Genomic DNA, 18788 nt, shown 5'->3' with positions numbered 1-18788 from the left:
GAGGAACCATGGGATACGGGCTAGCCTCGAGCAAGTAAAAGCTCTCGAGCTTTAGTATTAGCCGAGTCGGAGCCGAATATCGGCTCCAAACCCATCCAGCAAGAATTACAGCGAGATAGGACTACATGGCAATAAATATTTTCCATGTACTAATTAACAGATCTATCTGACAGTACTTGGAACAGACACGAGTAGATATCTGAGCCTGTTGCAGACTTTTAAATATGAAAATCAGTCTACAATGCTTTAGGAAGTCTTAAGATAAACGTACAGGTTTGCAGATCCTGGCAGCAGTATGGTTTCCTGAAAGAATGGGACAAGTATGGTGTTCCGTATGTTACAACAGTTCTGTGGCAAATAAAGGAAAGGAAGAAGAGCAGCACCTTCTTTGCCTGGTGCAGTATAGATGTGACATCATCACTGTGTGTCATTCATGACAGGACTGTGACTAAACCATCTGTTTGTCTTATCAGTGTACATGGTAATAGACTCACTGTGCTGAAACTGGCACGTGTAGTTTTCAATAGAGATTGGTTCTGTGTGCTGAAGATACAGTTAGGTCATTCGGTACTTTTCTGTTATCGGGGCAACAGCTGTAACCAGCACTTTGAATGTTATACTACGGTCACAAAGATAACACTGCTGCCGCTGATGTTTAGACAAAAAGTTATACTTCCCTTGCAGACTCTCACCGATTTTATTACTTATTTAAATGAGTGTTTGCAATGTTACCGTGCTGTTGCATCTGAAAGTCAAGAAAAAGTTGCATCAATACACATCTTCTACAGATTTTCAGACGCAACAGCATGGTAACATTCCAACCACTCATGACATCTGTTGCCCCGATAACGGAAAAGTACCGGTCATTCACTGAATCAACATAAAGCTGTTCTGTACTCAGAACCGAATAAAGTGTTATCATCTGGCATGATTTTTCATAATATAGTGTTAATCTCATGTAAGGGGTTAAGAAAATGTTCCCACCACACACCCATTTTACTTCTGTTCTGTTTTGATTGCATTACAGTCACAAACAAGCACATATAGAAGAAGTTGTATGTTGAGCCCTTTCCCTGTACATGACATGAAATGATTCAGCAGTAGAAATAGGCCCACACTGATCCGTTCCCAAAGATGATGGTCCTCAGACACTAATTCACTTCCCTTTAGTCCTGAGAGAACAAGTACTGGAAAATGCAGCACTGTATATTACATCTTTCATAACATATATTCTAATGATAGCTGCCTGTGTATAAACCCAACCATGATATGCAGGGTCATTAATAAAACATGAGGACATTAATTTACCAATCATCATTAAATGCAGCCAAATCTCAGTTTGCTACATTGGTGAGAGCACTTGTTTGGTAATCAAGGAATGGAAAATTAAATGCAAGTTATTGCAAGCTTTTACCTGTAAATGTTTTCATAAAGTTTCTGTCAGTAACCCAGATGTTACTTTTGTAATTAAGGGTGTTCAGACATTTCACACAAATTAAATTTTATATTATCCTCTATAACTAAAATCAGAAAACCTGCTAAAACTGAGCTTTAGATAACACATTTTCATGAGATTTATTCATTAAATCATTGAGTTCCATATTAAACTAGAATAATCTGGATTATCTTAGAATGGATTTTTAAAAATTATTCACTTACTTTTAGAACAAATGTAATAAAAATGACACCAAAATTATACCAGAGACAGCTTTATTTGGTAACTAACCAGTTATTGCAATCTTCCATTACTACAGATCCCACCAGATAAGAAACTCCATGGTAAATGCAAGAACATTCAGAGGGCTTCACACAGGTTCCATTTTCATAAATTAAACCTGAAAAAGTGAAATAAAATCAGCTTAGATTATTTACTCATTTGAACTATATTCCCTAATAGTTCAACAAAAGATATCATTGGTGCCCAGCATTAATTTTAAAATTATTAATGCAATGATAAAGTTAAGAAAATCAACTCTTTGACACTGAAATGTTAACTGCATTGGTTCTCAATCATCTTTGAAAATAAACATTTATATGTTAAATTGAGTACATACATTTTATTAATTAATTTGTCTTTGTTAACTGAATCAATAAGCAGTTTAAGACCCATTTCAGTCACGATCCAAGCACTAAGGCAAATACATGTGCGTTGCAGATTTACATAATACAAAACATGCCTCTCTCTCTCTCTATATATATATATATATATATATATATATATATATATATATATATATACACAGACACACACACACACACATATATATATATATATATATATATATATATATATGTGTGAGTGTGTGTGTGTGTGTGTGTGTATTATAATGCACTGAATGTGCACAATGACAACATCCATTCGGTTGACAAAAACAGATGTCTGACATGTGCAAAAGATTGACAATTCCCGGAAAGGGGATATCTCCTTTCCCCAGGAATTGCATGATCTCAGAGTTAGTATAGTATATTAGCTGACCACATGAGAGGTGCAAGGGGACACTTGTTGGTAGGAGATCGACCAAGTGTTTCATATCGAAACAACAAGTCTCTCAAGAGACTGTTATGTTATAATGATAATATGTCCTTGAAAAAAGAGAGTTGAATCTAAGCGACAAGGTATATTTGCTTGTAGGGGATGCAATCATTGTCAACATATGCATAATAAAAATGAGTTTATACACCCTTGTACTCACTACAGATATGTTTTCAAGCACTATGCATATTGTAAAACTAGAGATGTTATCTATTTTAGCTTACTGCATAATTTCTAAGTTTTTACATAGGTATGACTAATCGTACTTTAAGGGACAGGTTAGAGAACATATTTATGCCATTAATAAAGAGGATGTGGGAAATACTTTAGCAAGACATATTTTACAGAATAATACTACTCATAGATTTCTTTTCTTAGTGCTTGAGTTAGTTCCTACGATATGTAGGTTGGGCAATTTTAAGGCTCATACAGAACGGCGTGAAGTTAAATGGATAGTTAGGATGCAGGCTGACAAGGGCTATGGCCTTAATGATAAAATAGTGCTAAGGTCTTTTTTAGCTGAGAGACCTTTGAAGCATTAACTTTTGCTTTGTCTTAAGTGATTCCTTGACATATATATATATTTTAATGGTTAGAACGACAAGTTTTTATATTTTTATACATTTTTTACATATTATAAATTTATTAATTTTATAATATAATGATATATGTTTTACTTTTGAACTAGTCTTTTCAGTAGGTGTTTTTTAATCTATATATTTTTATGTACCTTTAAATATGTGATGTGTGATTAATTGAATTTTGATTAATTGATGCACCTATAAAAGGAAATGTGCTTGTGTATTTTATTTACTAAAGTCTGATGAAGCGTCCATCGAGACGTGAAAGCGCTTACTGATCTGGAATAAATTGTTCAACTGTCGTTGCCTTGTGTGCTCTCTCTTTTTTTTACCTTGGACACTTGTTGGTTTACCTTGCCCTTGGATAATCCTCAGGTCATGGGCAGAATGGGTGAACCTTTGGGTTTTATCATTTGTACATCAATATTTTTGATTCCAAATTCCAGTTCTGGATTTGTGATTGTTTGATCACAAATAATATATTCATATCTATATCTATCTATATATGGAACCACTACTAAATCCCGAAAACCCAAACTACCGATGCCCAAAATCCCAAGACCAAATACCCGAAACACTAAAATACCTAAACATCAAAACCACGAAATTCAAACTACCGAAAACTACATTCAACATACACTATATATATATATATATATATATATATAAAGAGAGAGAGAGAGAGAGAGACACACACACACACACACATACATACAAGCAAAGGTTTAACATAATCAAACACACATAGTTAAAAGGAAATATCAATGTGATAGCATGAGGTATGTGACACAAACACATTTCTATGAACAAAGTAAAGAAACAAGCGATGACTCCCGTTATGTGGAAAAGTGCTGTGTCATTAGTTGTGCTTATGTACACTTATTGCTACTTCTACATAATAATACTGTTTAAACTTATGTATACTACTTTCTATGCAAGACTAATATATTAGCAGTAGAATATTACTAAATCTTAAACTATAAGATACCTATATACAGTTTAAAAATGCATGCCCTTAATTGCAGGGATTTTAACTGATAATGTTTTTTGTGACACATTGTTTAAGGTTTATTGTAGTTAAACGTAGTCTAGAAAGCAATTGCAGGAGTACAGGTTTAATATATAAATGGTGGAATAATACAGTTGTCAAATTAGTACAACTATGATGTAAATTCTTCTGTCACACATGTAAATATTGAAATTTGTGTAATCAGTAAATTAAAAATGTGCAAAATTTGTTATAGAACAACATCCTATTATATGGATATGCAGTGACACCAGAATCCAGTTTGATTAAATATTTAGTTTCAACTGAGAGTAAACTATTAAACAATTATCCTTTCAGATACACAATTTGTTGTAGTTGCTATTTTAGTCTTTTATATGTAAAATGGTCCATATATTATGCTTCCATCACTCCATAATTACTTCTATTACCTTCTGGACAATAACATCCATCAACACAATCAATTTTGTTGTCAATACATTGCTTGGCTTGACGACATGTAGCTGGGCAACAGGCAATGCATTCTCTGTGAATGAGCGCTCTTCCACAGTCAACAACTATAAAAACAGAGCAGAGAAGGTGGAAAAAGAAAGAGAGAAAATAAATGAAGGGAAAATGTATCATATTAATGCAAATTGCCACAGTGGATTTAAAATTTTAAACAGACACTCTTTAGCTTTCTCTGTGCATGTACTAATCCATATCAAGGAACAAATCAGTCAATTAAAACAGCATGTGAATTATGCCATTACTTACAATTTGCTTTAGTTTCCCTTTTTCTAGAAAACAGTTGCAGGTGTGTGGATGCAATAAATAACTGGTGGAATAATACAGATGTCAGACTACAACTACTACTATCATATGAATTCCACTAGCAAGCTGTTTTATCCTAAACCACTTCAAAGGATATAAAAGAATCATAAAAGGAAGCTAAAACACTTCAGAAAGGCTTGTTTGATATGGGCTATGAACTGTGAAGACATAAAAACATGAGAAAGTTTATTAAGATCCATTAAAGATGGCTTCAGCAGTGACCATATAACTACTTCAGATGAGAACACACAAATGAACCATACAGACCACCGAGATAAATAAAAAGATGCACATATTTTTTTAAAAATCTCACATTTTACTCTCTTTACTGATTTACTGCTACTTTAAACAAAAAAGGAAGAAAGAAGAAAGAAAAGCACTGTATACAACAAAACAGAAAAGTTATTAACAGTAGAAAGCAACAATATCCAGCAAGATATGTATGGTTATAGAGCAGTGGTGCACAACGTCTGGCCCCAGGGCCAAATCTGGCCTTCGACCCAACACCATCTGGCCCCCAGACAGTAACCAAAATTTTTAAAAAAAAGTGAAAAAATGCTATGCCTTACTCCAGTCATGAAAACTTTCCAGCATGTGCTTCCTTACCTAATTGACTGCAGTTGCACACACCTCTAATTTTAGCTGTAGAAGTAACTTTTCTTTGTTGTTTACAACTTGTAGTCTGTAAACAGTAGTAATTTTCTGCAAGAGTTTGTAATAAGTCATGGCTGCAAGCCAGAATAATTAAACGGAAAGTTGATGTAAAAAACAAGCAATTTCATGACTGCTGTCTTAAGTAAAAATGCCAGTCACCTGTACCTATTGTTAACTCATAAATACTTACTATGTTTTGAGGTGTCCCGCAGATGCCATTAAGAATTTATGTAGTGGCCCTCCCCACAAAAAGGTTGTGCACCACTGTTATAAAGCTTTAAAATGTAGCTGACAATAGTTATGATATTATTAAATGAGTATAAAACAGAATCTATGCCTAAAATATAGCAAATTGGTAGAGTAACTTACCACACTGCTGAAAATGAGTCCTCCAATCATGAAGAGGTAATCCAGCATGGGAACATGCCCTCGCATATTCAGTCAGCACTTGACACAGTGATGAACTTTTATGCTCAGACCTTCAGGCAATAAAGAGTACTACTGGTAAATGTTCATGTTTATAACAGTGACTTTTGTTTCCTTTTGTTACAGTAATATAGAGAAAAAGGAACTGAAATGAAAATCAAACACAACTATCATAGCAACATCGACAACCTGTATGGCAGTTGCCACTTAATAAGAATACAGACAATTACTTAGAGGTGTTCTATGAGTATTTCATTTGAACCTGCTGCCTGGGCAAACATCAGAAAAATGTAAGTGGTTCAAGTAAAATCCTCTTCATGGAAGGAATAAGTGGGGTAACTTTAAAGGTATACATATAAAAACATTGTTTAGAATTTTTTTTTTATATCTTTATTGACAGGTCATGGACCCTTCCACTACACTGGTAAGTAAAGTCTGAATAAGGGAACACTGAACAGAGAGATATGATGGAATATATATGCATCTTCTATTTAACAGAATAAATATTAAATTGATTTCCCCTATATTTAAGAAATCTTTATAGAACACAAGAGCAGTATCAAAATGCATTTTTACAAGAAATTCAGTTTTATTTTAAAGTGTGTGTAATTTAATAATTAAACACAAATAAAACACAAAAAGGCACAGTAGTACTACTTTGTACTGACTGTCTTTTCATGTATTATTGGATTAATTTAATAATTAGGAACCATTGACAAGTGAAACAATACAAATCCACGGTAGTCCAGGTTACAATAAAGGTTGTCTTCCTGAAAATGGAACGTTTACACCAACACCAGCACCAACACCACATCCAGAAACTCCAAAGGTATCACAAACTGTCTTTATTGGCAAATGGATTTAGCGCTTTCATCTCCAAAAACTGGAGACCTCATCAGAATCAAATATCACCATTCACTAAGTACCTTATATACATTAGTAAATGGACCAATCAACACAGTAATTAATCAATGAAACGATAAAGTTAATTAGATAATTAAACAGTGTACTAAACAGAGTGACTTGGCTATCCTTCATAATTTGGACAAAAACATTCAAATCTACTCATTGTTAAAAAACCTATATGACATTTAAAAACATATGACGTCCACACCCTATATCTAAAATTATATATGTTATCTATTAAAAATATTTTTATATATTAAATCAATATGTAGTCATTTAAAAGACTGTCATACATATATCAAATGTAAATAAATATAAACTATATATCTAAGTAACCAACACATTTGTCTTTATAAAATATATGTATGTGTATATTTTCAAGAAAGAAAAAAAGAAAAAACAATACAATTGTGTAAATATATGAATATATAAATATATGAATATATAAATAGGTAAATAAATAACTACAAATTTATGACAATAAATTGTGCACAACTAAACTATTATATTTAAAATATAATATATTAATTTTCCAGATAATGTATGTTGTATTTGTAGTTATTTATTTACCTATTTATATATTCATATATTTATATATTTACACAATGATGATATTTGATTCTGATGAGGTCTCCAGTTTTTGGAGATGAAAGCGCTAAATCCATTTGCCAATAAAGACAGTTTGTGATACCTTTGGAGTTTCTGGATGTGGTGTTGGTGCTGGTGTTGGTGTAAACGTTCCATTTTCAGGAAGACAGCCTTTATTGTAACCTGGACTACCGTGGATTTGTATTAATTTAATAATTACCTAACAATTTTTTAGATTAGAATCTTATCCAAAACAGTAAATTATTCTAGCAAAAAACACTGCTATAAATTCAATAAGATGACAGCTACTTGTTGGACTGGACAGATGATAGGTTCTCTGACTATGTTGCAGTGAGTGTCTTTCAAACTAAGAAAAATCCTTCACCTCCCTCACGTAAGAGCAAATTACTTTTTGTCTCCCCATGCCAAAAACAAACATATGTTGATCTGTTGCATAAAACTGCACACATTTGAAATAATTATGTGGTTTATATAGTATACTCTTATTACTGATATGCAATAAACTGCACTTATTCATTATTAACCTAATGCATTGAGCCTGACTCGTATCACATCAATACAAGGCAGGTAATATTTAAGTGCACAGCATTTTCAGACTTGCTTTAGCTTATTCCAGAACAAATGAAGATTCAGCAGGGAGGCTGGCCTCACCATTTGAGAAAAAAAAAGTTGGACCAAATTCCCCTTCTTCTCAAGTGTCATAACTTGCTGAAACACTAGAACTTGTGAACACCAGTTGTTTTCTCCATTTTTGAAGGTTACCAGATCAGGGAACAACAGAGGGGACCAGAATATCTAGTTATAATGCTGTGTAGTGTACCCCATATATATTAAAAGACCAGGATGTAAAATATTATTATGCGTGTTGGTGTACTGTGAAACTAGATGAGGTAGCCAAATAAGAGATTTAGAGTAGTACCAATAAAATAAACACTGATATTCTATGCATCATATATGCTTAAGGCCTACACTATCAAATGCATTATTTCATATTGAGAGGTGTTGTATTATAGGAAAGGCTTCAAACCAAATGGCTGCAAATGGAGAATATTAAATTAGTAATCTTGCCATATCTGTGGCTCACAAAAACAGTATAGCACTGAACATATGCTAATAGAGTATCACGGGCAACAACTCTCACAGCAGTCCCAATAAAGGTATAGAAAATGTGGATGGCAGACCATCTTCTTTCCTAGTCTAGTACCATGATTTTTACATTGTACTGTGCCTCATTGTTGAGTATCAATTTCTTGTTGAATCAATAATGCATGCATGGATATAATAATAAATACTACAGTGACCCAGACAGCAAAAACAATACTTCTTTGCAGCATTTTTGCAGCAGTCTTTGAAGACTCTTGCATTCAGTAAAAAAGCAGTGAGTTGATACAGATGATGCTAATATTACATAAATCAGCAGAGTGGTAATAATAATACAGATAATATTCCTTATTTCTGTCACTCTTACAGCCTTTGTTGACATAGTTAAAACAGACCAATATCATAAAATGAAGTAGACATTATAAAAACATTTGTTTGCATCTTTATGCACATTGTCTTTTTTCAAAAAGTCTGAAATCATTACTAATTTGTAACCACTGCAAAGGAGTACCAGAGAATACCTGCATTACCTGCAGCATGCTTCCCTGGCTGACAAAGCCCTAAAGAGCATTACAAAATATTTAGTACTACTGATACTCAAAAGCAATGTATTGAATTAACAGAGGTACCTACTTGTTGGTATACTCAAAGCGTTAATGCATAGCTGGCAAAAAGTTTCACTATTTATGAGCAGAGTATAGTGTCTATAAGGGAATAGGTTACCGAGTTGCTTTTATACAAAACATATGCATCAGAATCCAAATGCATGTCACATGTTTTACTAATAACCTGCCTGTCTACCACCAGGCCATATAATACAGTCATCACTGATGCTCTGTGCATTAATATTAGATGTCAGAGTGTTGCTATAAATAAAAGCTAATTAAAGGAATGCTGTTTGTTGCATTTGAATTGCATTTATGCCATGTGACTGAGATCCACACAGTGCAATGAAATATTCCCATTAACATGTTTTGTAATGAATAAACTTAAAACAATGAAATAACTTTGTATTGCTAACTGGGACACATTTCCACATATGTAGCTGACTGACCAAATCATTTTTCTGGATATTTGCTTTGAACAACTGACTCCCTTAAATACACGTAGTAGTTAGAAAATTAATCTTGATGAAAAACACTTTAGAAACATTAGCCCAGAATTATATGGCCTGTTCAGGTCTATATTAGATAATCAAAATCTACTTTCCTCAAACTTGTATTCATCAACACAGAAACAGCGAAACACACTTCAACAAACATCGGAAATTTTACTAGTGTAAGTAACCACTTGGCCACTACAACACCACAACACACATCGCACTAAATCAAACCCACTACATCCCCCCTTACTATATATACCAACACCAAGATCACACTACAATGTTGAATAAGAGAAAGTTGTGGTGGTGGCCAATTGCTTCCTTACCCTAGGAAATTTTTCTTATATGGAACTAAATTTTGCTGTTTCAGTGTCAATGAATGCTGGTACAGGGTAAGTATATTTCGATTATCTAATATAGACCCACCTATACTACCCCCTTCTACTGACTGATGTACAATATGTGTTAACATAATACGATTTAATAATCCACATTCTACAAGTAAGTTTAGACTTAAAGCTTCCCTGCTTAGAAAAAGCATTTTAAGATCTGGCCACTGTGGACTTTGCATATTTTGCATTCATAATGATAGCTTTTCAGTGGTTATACACAAGTGCTTTTTATCACTGATGATGCATTATCCATAACAATTATACTTTTTAACAAGATTAAATAAAATACCTGTGATGATTCAGAGTAAATATACCACTGCTTTCTGAGTTATAATGTAACTAATATGAGGGCTGCACTTAAGCCTTGTAAAACCTTTGGCAGATAACCTGAAAACATGGGATTTGTTCTGCAAAATCTGTTTTCTTCAGTGATACTTAAAGATGTATGCATTTGTGAGATTTTGCTATAAAATAAAAATTATGTATATATATATAAAGTTTGTAAGTAAAGCTGTAACTTCCTTTGGCTGGAAATGACAACTCTACACAACATGTGACATGTATGGCAGACAAGAAAAATAGGTTCTGCTCTTTAATTTCCAGATCTGTGAATCTTCCTATGCCAGGAAGCTAAGGGTTATAAAACAGCAGCTAGACAATCCTGTTAAGGAGATAGCCAGCCATGCCAAAACATTTTCACTGATATATAAATGAGGCAATCTTCTTAGTTGTAGCTATGGGATGTATGAAATGATATAAACCAAATGGTTAAGAAAGAACAGAGAGAAAAAGAGAGTTGAGAAGAGAAAACTACCCTGGTGTCCGCGGCATATAGACTTGTTAAGTTCTCTATATTGCTTAACTTACTCTTTTCTAAGTAAAATATTTTATTTATTCACATTTTAAAAATGTTTAAATGGATGACTGTTTGCATATTAATTTATGAGAATATTTATTGCCAACTGGCGAAAGCTGTTACATCCACCTCAAATTAGCCAGACTGCTCTACAACACATTACAATTTATATTTCTAATTATTTGCCATATTAAGGAGACTGAAACTGAGACATCCCGTTCCTGATAACCTGGGATAGTGGCAGTTTACTACGGTTAGTACTGTAAGCCAGGAAAAAAGGCTATACAGTTGGAGACGACTGCCTGCATTTTCTAGAAGAATTTCTTTAAAGTGCAGCTACTGTGAGCATAGAGGCATTAGAAGCTGTAAGGCATTGAAATTCAAAGTGAATTGTGAAAAAAGGGTCTGGGAAGCTAGACTTAAAACTGCTTAGTAGGGTGCTCAATGCAAAGCCAGTTGTATGGTGTGGATAGTGTGAGTCTATACCCAGAGAAATAGTGCATATTTCCTGCATGGTCTTGTGACCAAAATACACTTAGTAAGTTGTTTAGAGATTCATATTTATGTGAATATTTTAGACAGGTTCATAGGTAGGTACTAGGCTGTCGGCCTGAGGGCCTGCGTAAGCCTGGCCAACAAGGTTCCCTGGCTTATGCCACCAAAGAAAGTTATTTTCCTGTGCTACTGTCGAGCAAGAAACACAGAAGTGATCCCCAGGGTGTATTTCCTATTTCCCATCTACTCATCAAAATTTTTCTTGAAGAGTGCTAATGAAGAACTTTGCTTGACATAGATGGGTAGCCTGTTCCAGAGTATGGGAAGTCTTTGGGACAGGAATCTATCCCTCCAGCATGTCCTGTTTATTCGTGGTGACAAAGTTTAGGTCCCAAGAGCATGTAGTTTGGAGGGATTGGGACTTCTTTAGGTGTAGCATGTCCAACAGCTCTGGGTTTGACATAGCTTTATATGTTAGGCAGAGATCACCTCGGAGTAGGCGATTTGCTACGGAGTAAAGCTGGAGTTTTTTGAGATGGTCAGTGTAGGGCATCTGTTTGAGGCCAGTAATCCTCTTTGTGAGGTACTTCTGTGGCCTTTCCAGCTGCTGTAGATGTCTTGTGAGGTACATTCCAAAAGGAGAGTTGTACTCTATAATGGGTCTAATGAGTGTCGAGTAGAGGGGAACAATGACCTCTTTTTTCCTGAATGAGAACCCTTTTATGATGAGGTGTGCCACATAGAAGGACTTCCTGACTACTGTGGCAATGTGACTATCAAAGGACAGACTACTGTCCACCCGGGTCCCCAAGGTCTCTTATCACACATTCAGTGTTAAGTAGACTGCTGTCTTTAATATTATTAGTACCAGTGGTGTGAATTAAGAGACCATTCCCCTGGCTGCCATCAGACTTAAGATTTTTAAATTAAATTATCAGATCTAGTGGTGGGCAGTGCCATGGATCCAAGCACCATAACCTTTATCCAACATATTACCCTTCACTATGATGACCCATAGTGTGGATATCCTAACTAGACTCATTTAGCCTGAAAAGCAATGTTGTCACCAATGGTACATGTACTGCAGACACAATGTAAATATTCAGAGGCATAAACAGCAGAGCAGTCATTTTATTTATTTGTTTGTCTGTCTGTTTTATTTATTGATTGGTTAGAATTGTCAGGGAACAGGAAGAAATGACTTTGAAGAATATGGCAACAAGTAAGTGTCACTGTTGAGTAAGGAGTGTAAAACTAAAGGAATTCACCTTCCTATTATGTATAAGAAGGACATGCTAGCAGCCATGTGTATACTGAGAACATGGTCCACTAAATTTGGAGACAGCCTGCCAGGTGTTATGTGTGTGTGTGTGTGTGTGTGTGTGTGTGTGTGTGTGTGTGTGTGTGTGTGTGTGTGTGTGTGTGTGTGTGTGTGTGTGTGTGTGCACATGCATGTACAACATGCTTAAAAAGGACACCCCTTTTCATCACTAGATGGTCATAAAATGCAGTTGGCATTAAAGAAATTAGTCATAGAGATGAAACATCTGAAACTTGAAGTAGCTGGAGACAAAATCGAAGCAGGAGTGGTGTCAGCATGAGTGGGTGATGTTGACCCAGTCGTCACAAAAGGTGCATGAATACAATAAAGAGGTCACTGAAACCCTAGATACCACTGCTGTATTAGAAATTTTTAGCAAGCTATGTTTGCAACAGAAATACTGACAGACAGAGGTGTCAATTTTGTATCAGACCAACAGGCTTGTTTGTGAAAATATTGTTGGGTAAGCATTTAAAAAGCACCCCCTACCACTCACAGACCTCTAGGAGTGAGGTATAAATCTACTCTGAAGACCAGGCTGAAAACATTTGCAGTCAATTTCAGGTGGGAGTAGGACAGGTACCTATCCCATCTTGTCTTTGCTCCAGGAAACCATAACAAATTATATTGGGCAGTGGGTGACATTTTAACTCCACTGTTCATGCATAAAACAGTGCATGCAGTCTCATAGTTAAATGATGCTGATTGTCTGAATTATGATTGCTAAACAGTGTTTATTTGAATGTTTTAACCTGACTACTGTCACACATAGACAGAAATGCAGACAGCACAGAAGAAGGTCAGATGATAGTGTAAGTGGTTATACTGCAGAAATAATTGGTGGGTAAGTGGTTGTCAAATCACTAAATTTGAAAGGCCAGTAGACCTTTTGTTGAGGGAGAACACACACAGTGTTCTGCTTCAGGACATATCAATCTGACTGGCAGACCTTGGCTGTAATACTACTGAAAATACGAGGAAGAATGGAAAACTCTTTCTGGCTAGCAGATTGCAACTGCACAAGATGCAGGGGTATCCAGAACTATACGTGGGTTAATGGGTACCCATGAATGGCAACCTAAGCCATCACAGAAAGTTCCACAGGCAAAGGGGGAAGTCACCAATTGTAGTAAAGGATCAGGTTTTGGGGTCAAATGTTTTCTGTACAACCAAAGCTGACATGTATGGTACCAATGACAACTGAAGCACACAAGGCATAAGTAACATGTCCTATGCAGACCACCTCAAGGCCCTGTCCCTGTATTCTGTCTCCTATAGGCTGTTGCAGGGAGATCTATGCCTGGCATACAAGGCATTGTCAAATTCCACATTGATGGACCTCCTGCATATCTACAAAACAAACAGCACCAGAATTACCCATTTAAAAGACTTAAACCTTGCCTGTGATATAAATAAGACCTGCTGGAGAGATGAGTATATATCCCAGAGACTATCCCTTCTCTGGAATAGGCTCCCCATCCTTGTGAAGCAGAGTTCCTTCCTAACCCAATTCAAGTATAACTTGGACATTTGGATGGGGAACAGGAAATTCAATCCTGGTTTCGCACCTATATCTCTAATGGACACAGGCAAACCTGTAAATGATTCATCTCCCAGACTCCTGCTTGTAAAGGTTTTATCTCCCATTCCCCTGCGTACACTTATCAATGGTACCAGAACTTGTCATAGATGTGGGATATAGGGCTTGGCTAGGCTTACAAAGACTCTTACGGTCATTAGCCTAAAAAGGTGGGGAACAAAAGAAACAGAAGGCAGGGAGCGCACTACAACAGCGGTGGCTTTTCCTGGAGACAAGCACTGTAGAAGATGCAGTACCTTATGTATGTGTGATTATATGCAGCCAGGCATGGTAGCAAACATATGGGGAAGGCAGCATGAGGGATGCAGGCAGTGCCTGCACCTCCAACCAAGGCTGGAGATGTCCCTGTTTCAGAAGGAAGGCTGAACAGTAACAGTGAGCCCAAACCTCACCCATAGCTGTTAAGAGGTGCTGAAGTTTCCTTAAAAGGTGTTCCATAAGGAAAGAGGTAGATGGTAGTAGCAACCCTTAATCTAAGACACCACCTTCAGTAGATTCCAGACTCCCTTTGGATCAGGAGTTGGGGAGGGTTACACAGAAAAGGCAAACAGGCTGAGCTGTCAGACCCTGCTATATCATGCTTGTGGGAGATGACTAAGGAGGCTCAGTCTCCTCAAAAACAGCTTGATCTATGTACAGGGCAAAGGGTTACTGTACAAAAAATTAATTCTTGAAGGATAGATATGAAGACAAGTGAGATAACAACTGGTAGTACCAGGAGTCTACTGATGGTTATTTCTGCCCATAGTCTATAATACTCATTATTTCAGGCTGTATGGACATATAGTATAAAAAATGAAGGCTTACACAGAATGTCTATTGGCCACTTATTGCAGATGATGTAAAAGGGCACTGCAGGACATATGAGCAGTGACAGAGTAATAGCAAGCTTTGATGACTTTACCTTTTATTGATAAACCATTTTTGTCAGTAGCTATGGACATTATGAGACCAAGCTCCACTGGTAAAAGGTACATCCTGTTTGTCATGGTGGACAATGCTACTCCTAAGTGGTGGCTTTGTACTCAAATGGGGCAAAGAATGTGACAAATGCCCTGTCAGAAATTTTCAAAAGGGTCAGTTTGCCAAGAGAAATGCTAATAGATAAAGGTGCCAATTTCATTTAAGACCCACTGGCTTGTTTGGTGAAGCACTGTAGGGTAACACATTTAAATAGTACCCCTTTCTAGCCACAGACTAGTGGTCTGATCAAGAAGTTTAACTCTACTCTAAAGACCATGTTGACAGTATATGGAGTCCACATCATGTGGAAGTGGGACAGCTACCTGCCTCATCTTATTTTTGCATACAGATAGGTGCTCCAATAAAGCACATGAATTTGACCCTTTGACTTGATATGTGGCTGCAGATGAGTGGACCCCAAATGTAATTCCTGGTAAATGGGATGATTGCTGTTATTTCCCCAGGAAGTTGCAGTAGAATGTGTCTTAAACTTCAAGAGTTCATGGAGATGATACAAGAGCATCAAAAGCTCTGTACTGGCCAGTCAACCAAGGACAGAGACTATTTTACTGGGCAGAAAATGATGGTGTGTATTCCAATTAGACACAATAAACTAAAGGCAGCAAGGGAGGATCCTTTCACCATTGTGAGAAATATAAGGGATGTTACCTGCATAGTAGAATAGTTAGGCAGAAGTCAGACGTACATGCTCTATCATTTATATGTGATGAAGCCCTACCATAATAGTGAGACAATGGTATATAATATCTGCAATGGCTTGAAGAAAACATCCAAGGGTAAGCCTGGGCTTGTTCTTGTAAGCAAGGCTTTGTGTGACATTTCAGTGGACAAGGTAGCCCTCTCATAAGAGGTATTTCTTACCCACGATTTAGATAATGCTAAAGAAGTTCTAGGAATAGTTACTGGCAAATTAAGGTGCACCAACCTGATAAGTACAATTTGTAAACAGGGCTCCAGTGAACCACCTGACAGGCAACTATAGTATGATTGAGTTGGTTAAGCCAACACAGAGAGAAACTGCAGGAAATGTGGGTAGTCCAGGAGTCCAACAGTTCCTTGAGCCTCAACAGTGATGCTGTTTCCAAAAAAATATAGCAGCACCTTAGTCATACAGAGTAAGATGTATACCCAGTGTGCAGCACATGTGAAATCTTAGAGCCTTTGGTAAGGGTAAGTAAAAATTATTGACAAGACCAAAGGATATTGACTGGTGTGATGATAGGAGGTACTGCCAGCCATGTGAGAAGTAAGACAGTGGATGTATGACTTGTGCCAACACAGCTATCTGGAATTTTGTAAATAATTATAGGTCATTTGTATATCAAACTGATTTGTACAGATGATTGTGCTGAAAAATGTATCTGTCAGGTTTCCTTGTGTTAACATGTATCAACAGTGCACCCTGCTGCAATGAAAAAAATGTACATGTATTACTGTAATTGAACTAAATGTATATGTTCTAATAGAGGAAAAGTACAGTTTTGTACCTACCATAAATGTAGATGTTCGAGGATCCCATTGCTGCAGTCCTAACTATTGGGTATAGTCCGCATCCAGTCGGCCCGAATACCAGAGTATCGTCAGGGTACTAATGCGCATGACCGACGTCATATCCTCAGTCTTTTCTTGCCCCAGATGTCAGAAGACCCTAAAAAGACAAGGCCCAAAATACCTGCACCAAAAATATGTACAATATATACAAGAATATATACAAAAAATTTAGCATGTAACCTCACCTACACAACCACCCCTAAAGACAGAGGGGAAGGAGGAATGGGATCCTCGAACATCTACATTTATGGTAGGTACAAAACTGTACTATGTTCTTCGTTCCCCATTGCTGCAGTCCTAACTATTGGGTAGAATCCCAAAGCAGAGGTAAGGGAGGCTGGCAAATCATAAAGAAGCAGGAGCTGACAACATGCCTTGCAAAACAGCTGTGGCAAAACCAGCCCTAGACTTAGAGTAGATAGGAAGGTGATAATGCTTAGAGAAAGTATGCACTGAACTCCAAGTAGCTGCTTCCAAAATATCCTTAGTTGCCACCCCTTAGAAATGCTGTTGAAGTGGCAGTAGCCCTAGTGGAATGAGGCCTAATCCCAGCTGGAATCTCCTTGCCATGATGGGAATAACAAAATGCAATGCAAAAGCCAATCCACCTAGAAATAGTTTGTTTTGACACAGGCTTGCCCTGTGAACTCAAAGCAAAAGAAACAAACAACTGCTGAGACTGCCTAAAATCCTTAGTCCTGCTTAAATAATAACGCAATTGCCTGTGTACATCTAAAGTGTGCAAAATCTTTTCCCCTTTATTTTGGGGGTCTGCATAAAAGTAGGCAAATGAATAGTTTGGTTTAAAGCCACACTAGAAACCACCTTAGGCATAAAGGAAGGATTAGTACGTAATGATACCCTATCCTTATGGAAAATCAAAATGGCTCTACTGCCATAAGGGCCTGCAACTCAGACACCCTTCTTGCAGAAGTAATAGCCAACAGAAAAGCAGTCTTCCATGACAAGTATTTCAATTCAGCAGTAGCCGCAGGCTCAAAAGGTTGTAGAGTAAGTTTTTCCAACACAAAATTGAGATCCCAAGCAGGAGTAGGAGCTCGGGGTCTTATATTCTTTGCCCCTCTAAGAAACTGCTTGAACAAAGGATGCGAAAACAATGGTGGGTCACAATCATAGTGAGCTGAAATTGCTGCAGCATGAATCTTAATGGAAGAGAAGGACAAACCTTTGTCCAATAACTCAGTAAGGTATTGAAGAGCCACACTCAAATTAGGCTCAGAAACCTGCAAATTCTTTGCTGTACTCCAAAATAAAAATCTCTTCCATTTTACACTTTCCTTGTACTAGGTCTTCTAGCTTCCATAATCACATTTAAAACTTGTTGAGGAAGTTGAGACCTGCTGTGTTTCAACACAGAAGATGCCAGGCTGTTAGATGAAGAGAGTGAAGCTTGACATTGAGCAGATGACCATCCTTCTGAGATAACAGATGAGGAATCAGAGGTAAAGGCCATGGAGGCTTCCTTACCAGACTGTAGTGGGTACCAGTGTTGCCGAGGCCAATCTGGAGCTATCAAAATCATCCTTGGCCTGTCTTGTCTGACCTGTAATAGTACCCTTGGAAGAAGAGGCAGAGGAGGAAAGGCATACACATGAAGGTTTTTCCAACTGAAAGACAGAGCATCCACTTTCCAAGCTGTGTGATGAAACCCCTTTGTGCAATACTGTGGCAGCTGGTGGTTTAGTGGAGAAGCGAACAGATCTATGTCTGGAGTTCCCCATGACACTGTCAATTTTTGAAATACATGAAGATCCAGTTTCCACTCGTGGGGATCCATGATTTGTCTGCTTAACACATCTGCTAAGGAGTTCTGTGCTCCCGGCAGAAACCTTGCCTG

General features: G+C 36.8%; 1 protein-coding gene across 2 annotated transcripts in view; it reads right to left on the bottom strand.

The window, feature by feature from the left end:
• Positions 1–18788, bottom strand: part of OTOG (otogelin) — a 2079396-nt gene that overhangs the window by 1653974 nt on the left and 406634 nt on the right. For both annotated transcript variants that reach the window (XM_044082876.1, XM_044082877.1), the window contains exons 11-13: positions 5957–6066; positions 4552–4677; positions 1727–1835 (exon numbers count right to left, since the gene is read on the bottom strand). In XM_044082876.1, coding sequence (XP_043938811.1) covers positions 1727–1835; positions 4552–4677; positions 5957–6066 — 345 coding nt within the window. The remainder of the gene's footprint in view (positions 1–1726; positions 1836–4551; positions 4678–5956; positions 6067–18788) is intronic.

This window comes from Protopterus annectens, chromosome 9.part0 (assembly GCF_019279795.1).
Source record: "Protopterus annectens isolate FY-2018-M chromosome 9.part0, PAN1.0, whole genome shotgun sequence".
Lineage (NCBI taxonomy): Eukaryota > Metazoa > Chordata > Ceratodontiformes > Protopteridae > Protopterus > Protopterus annectens.
The sequence above is the reverse complement of the archived record's forward strand: the minus strand, read 5'-3'. Positions and strand labels throughout refer to the sequence as shown.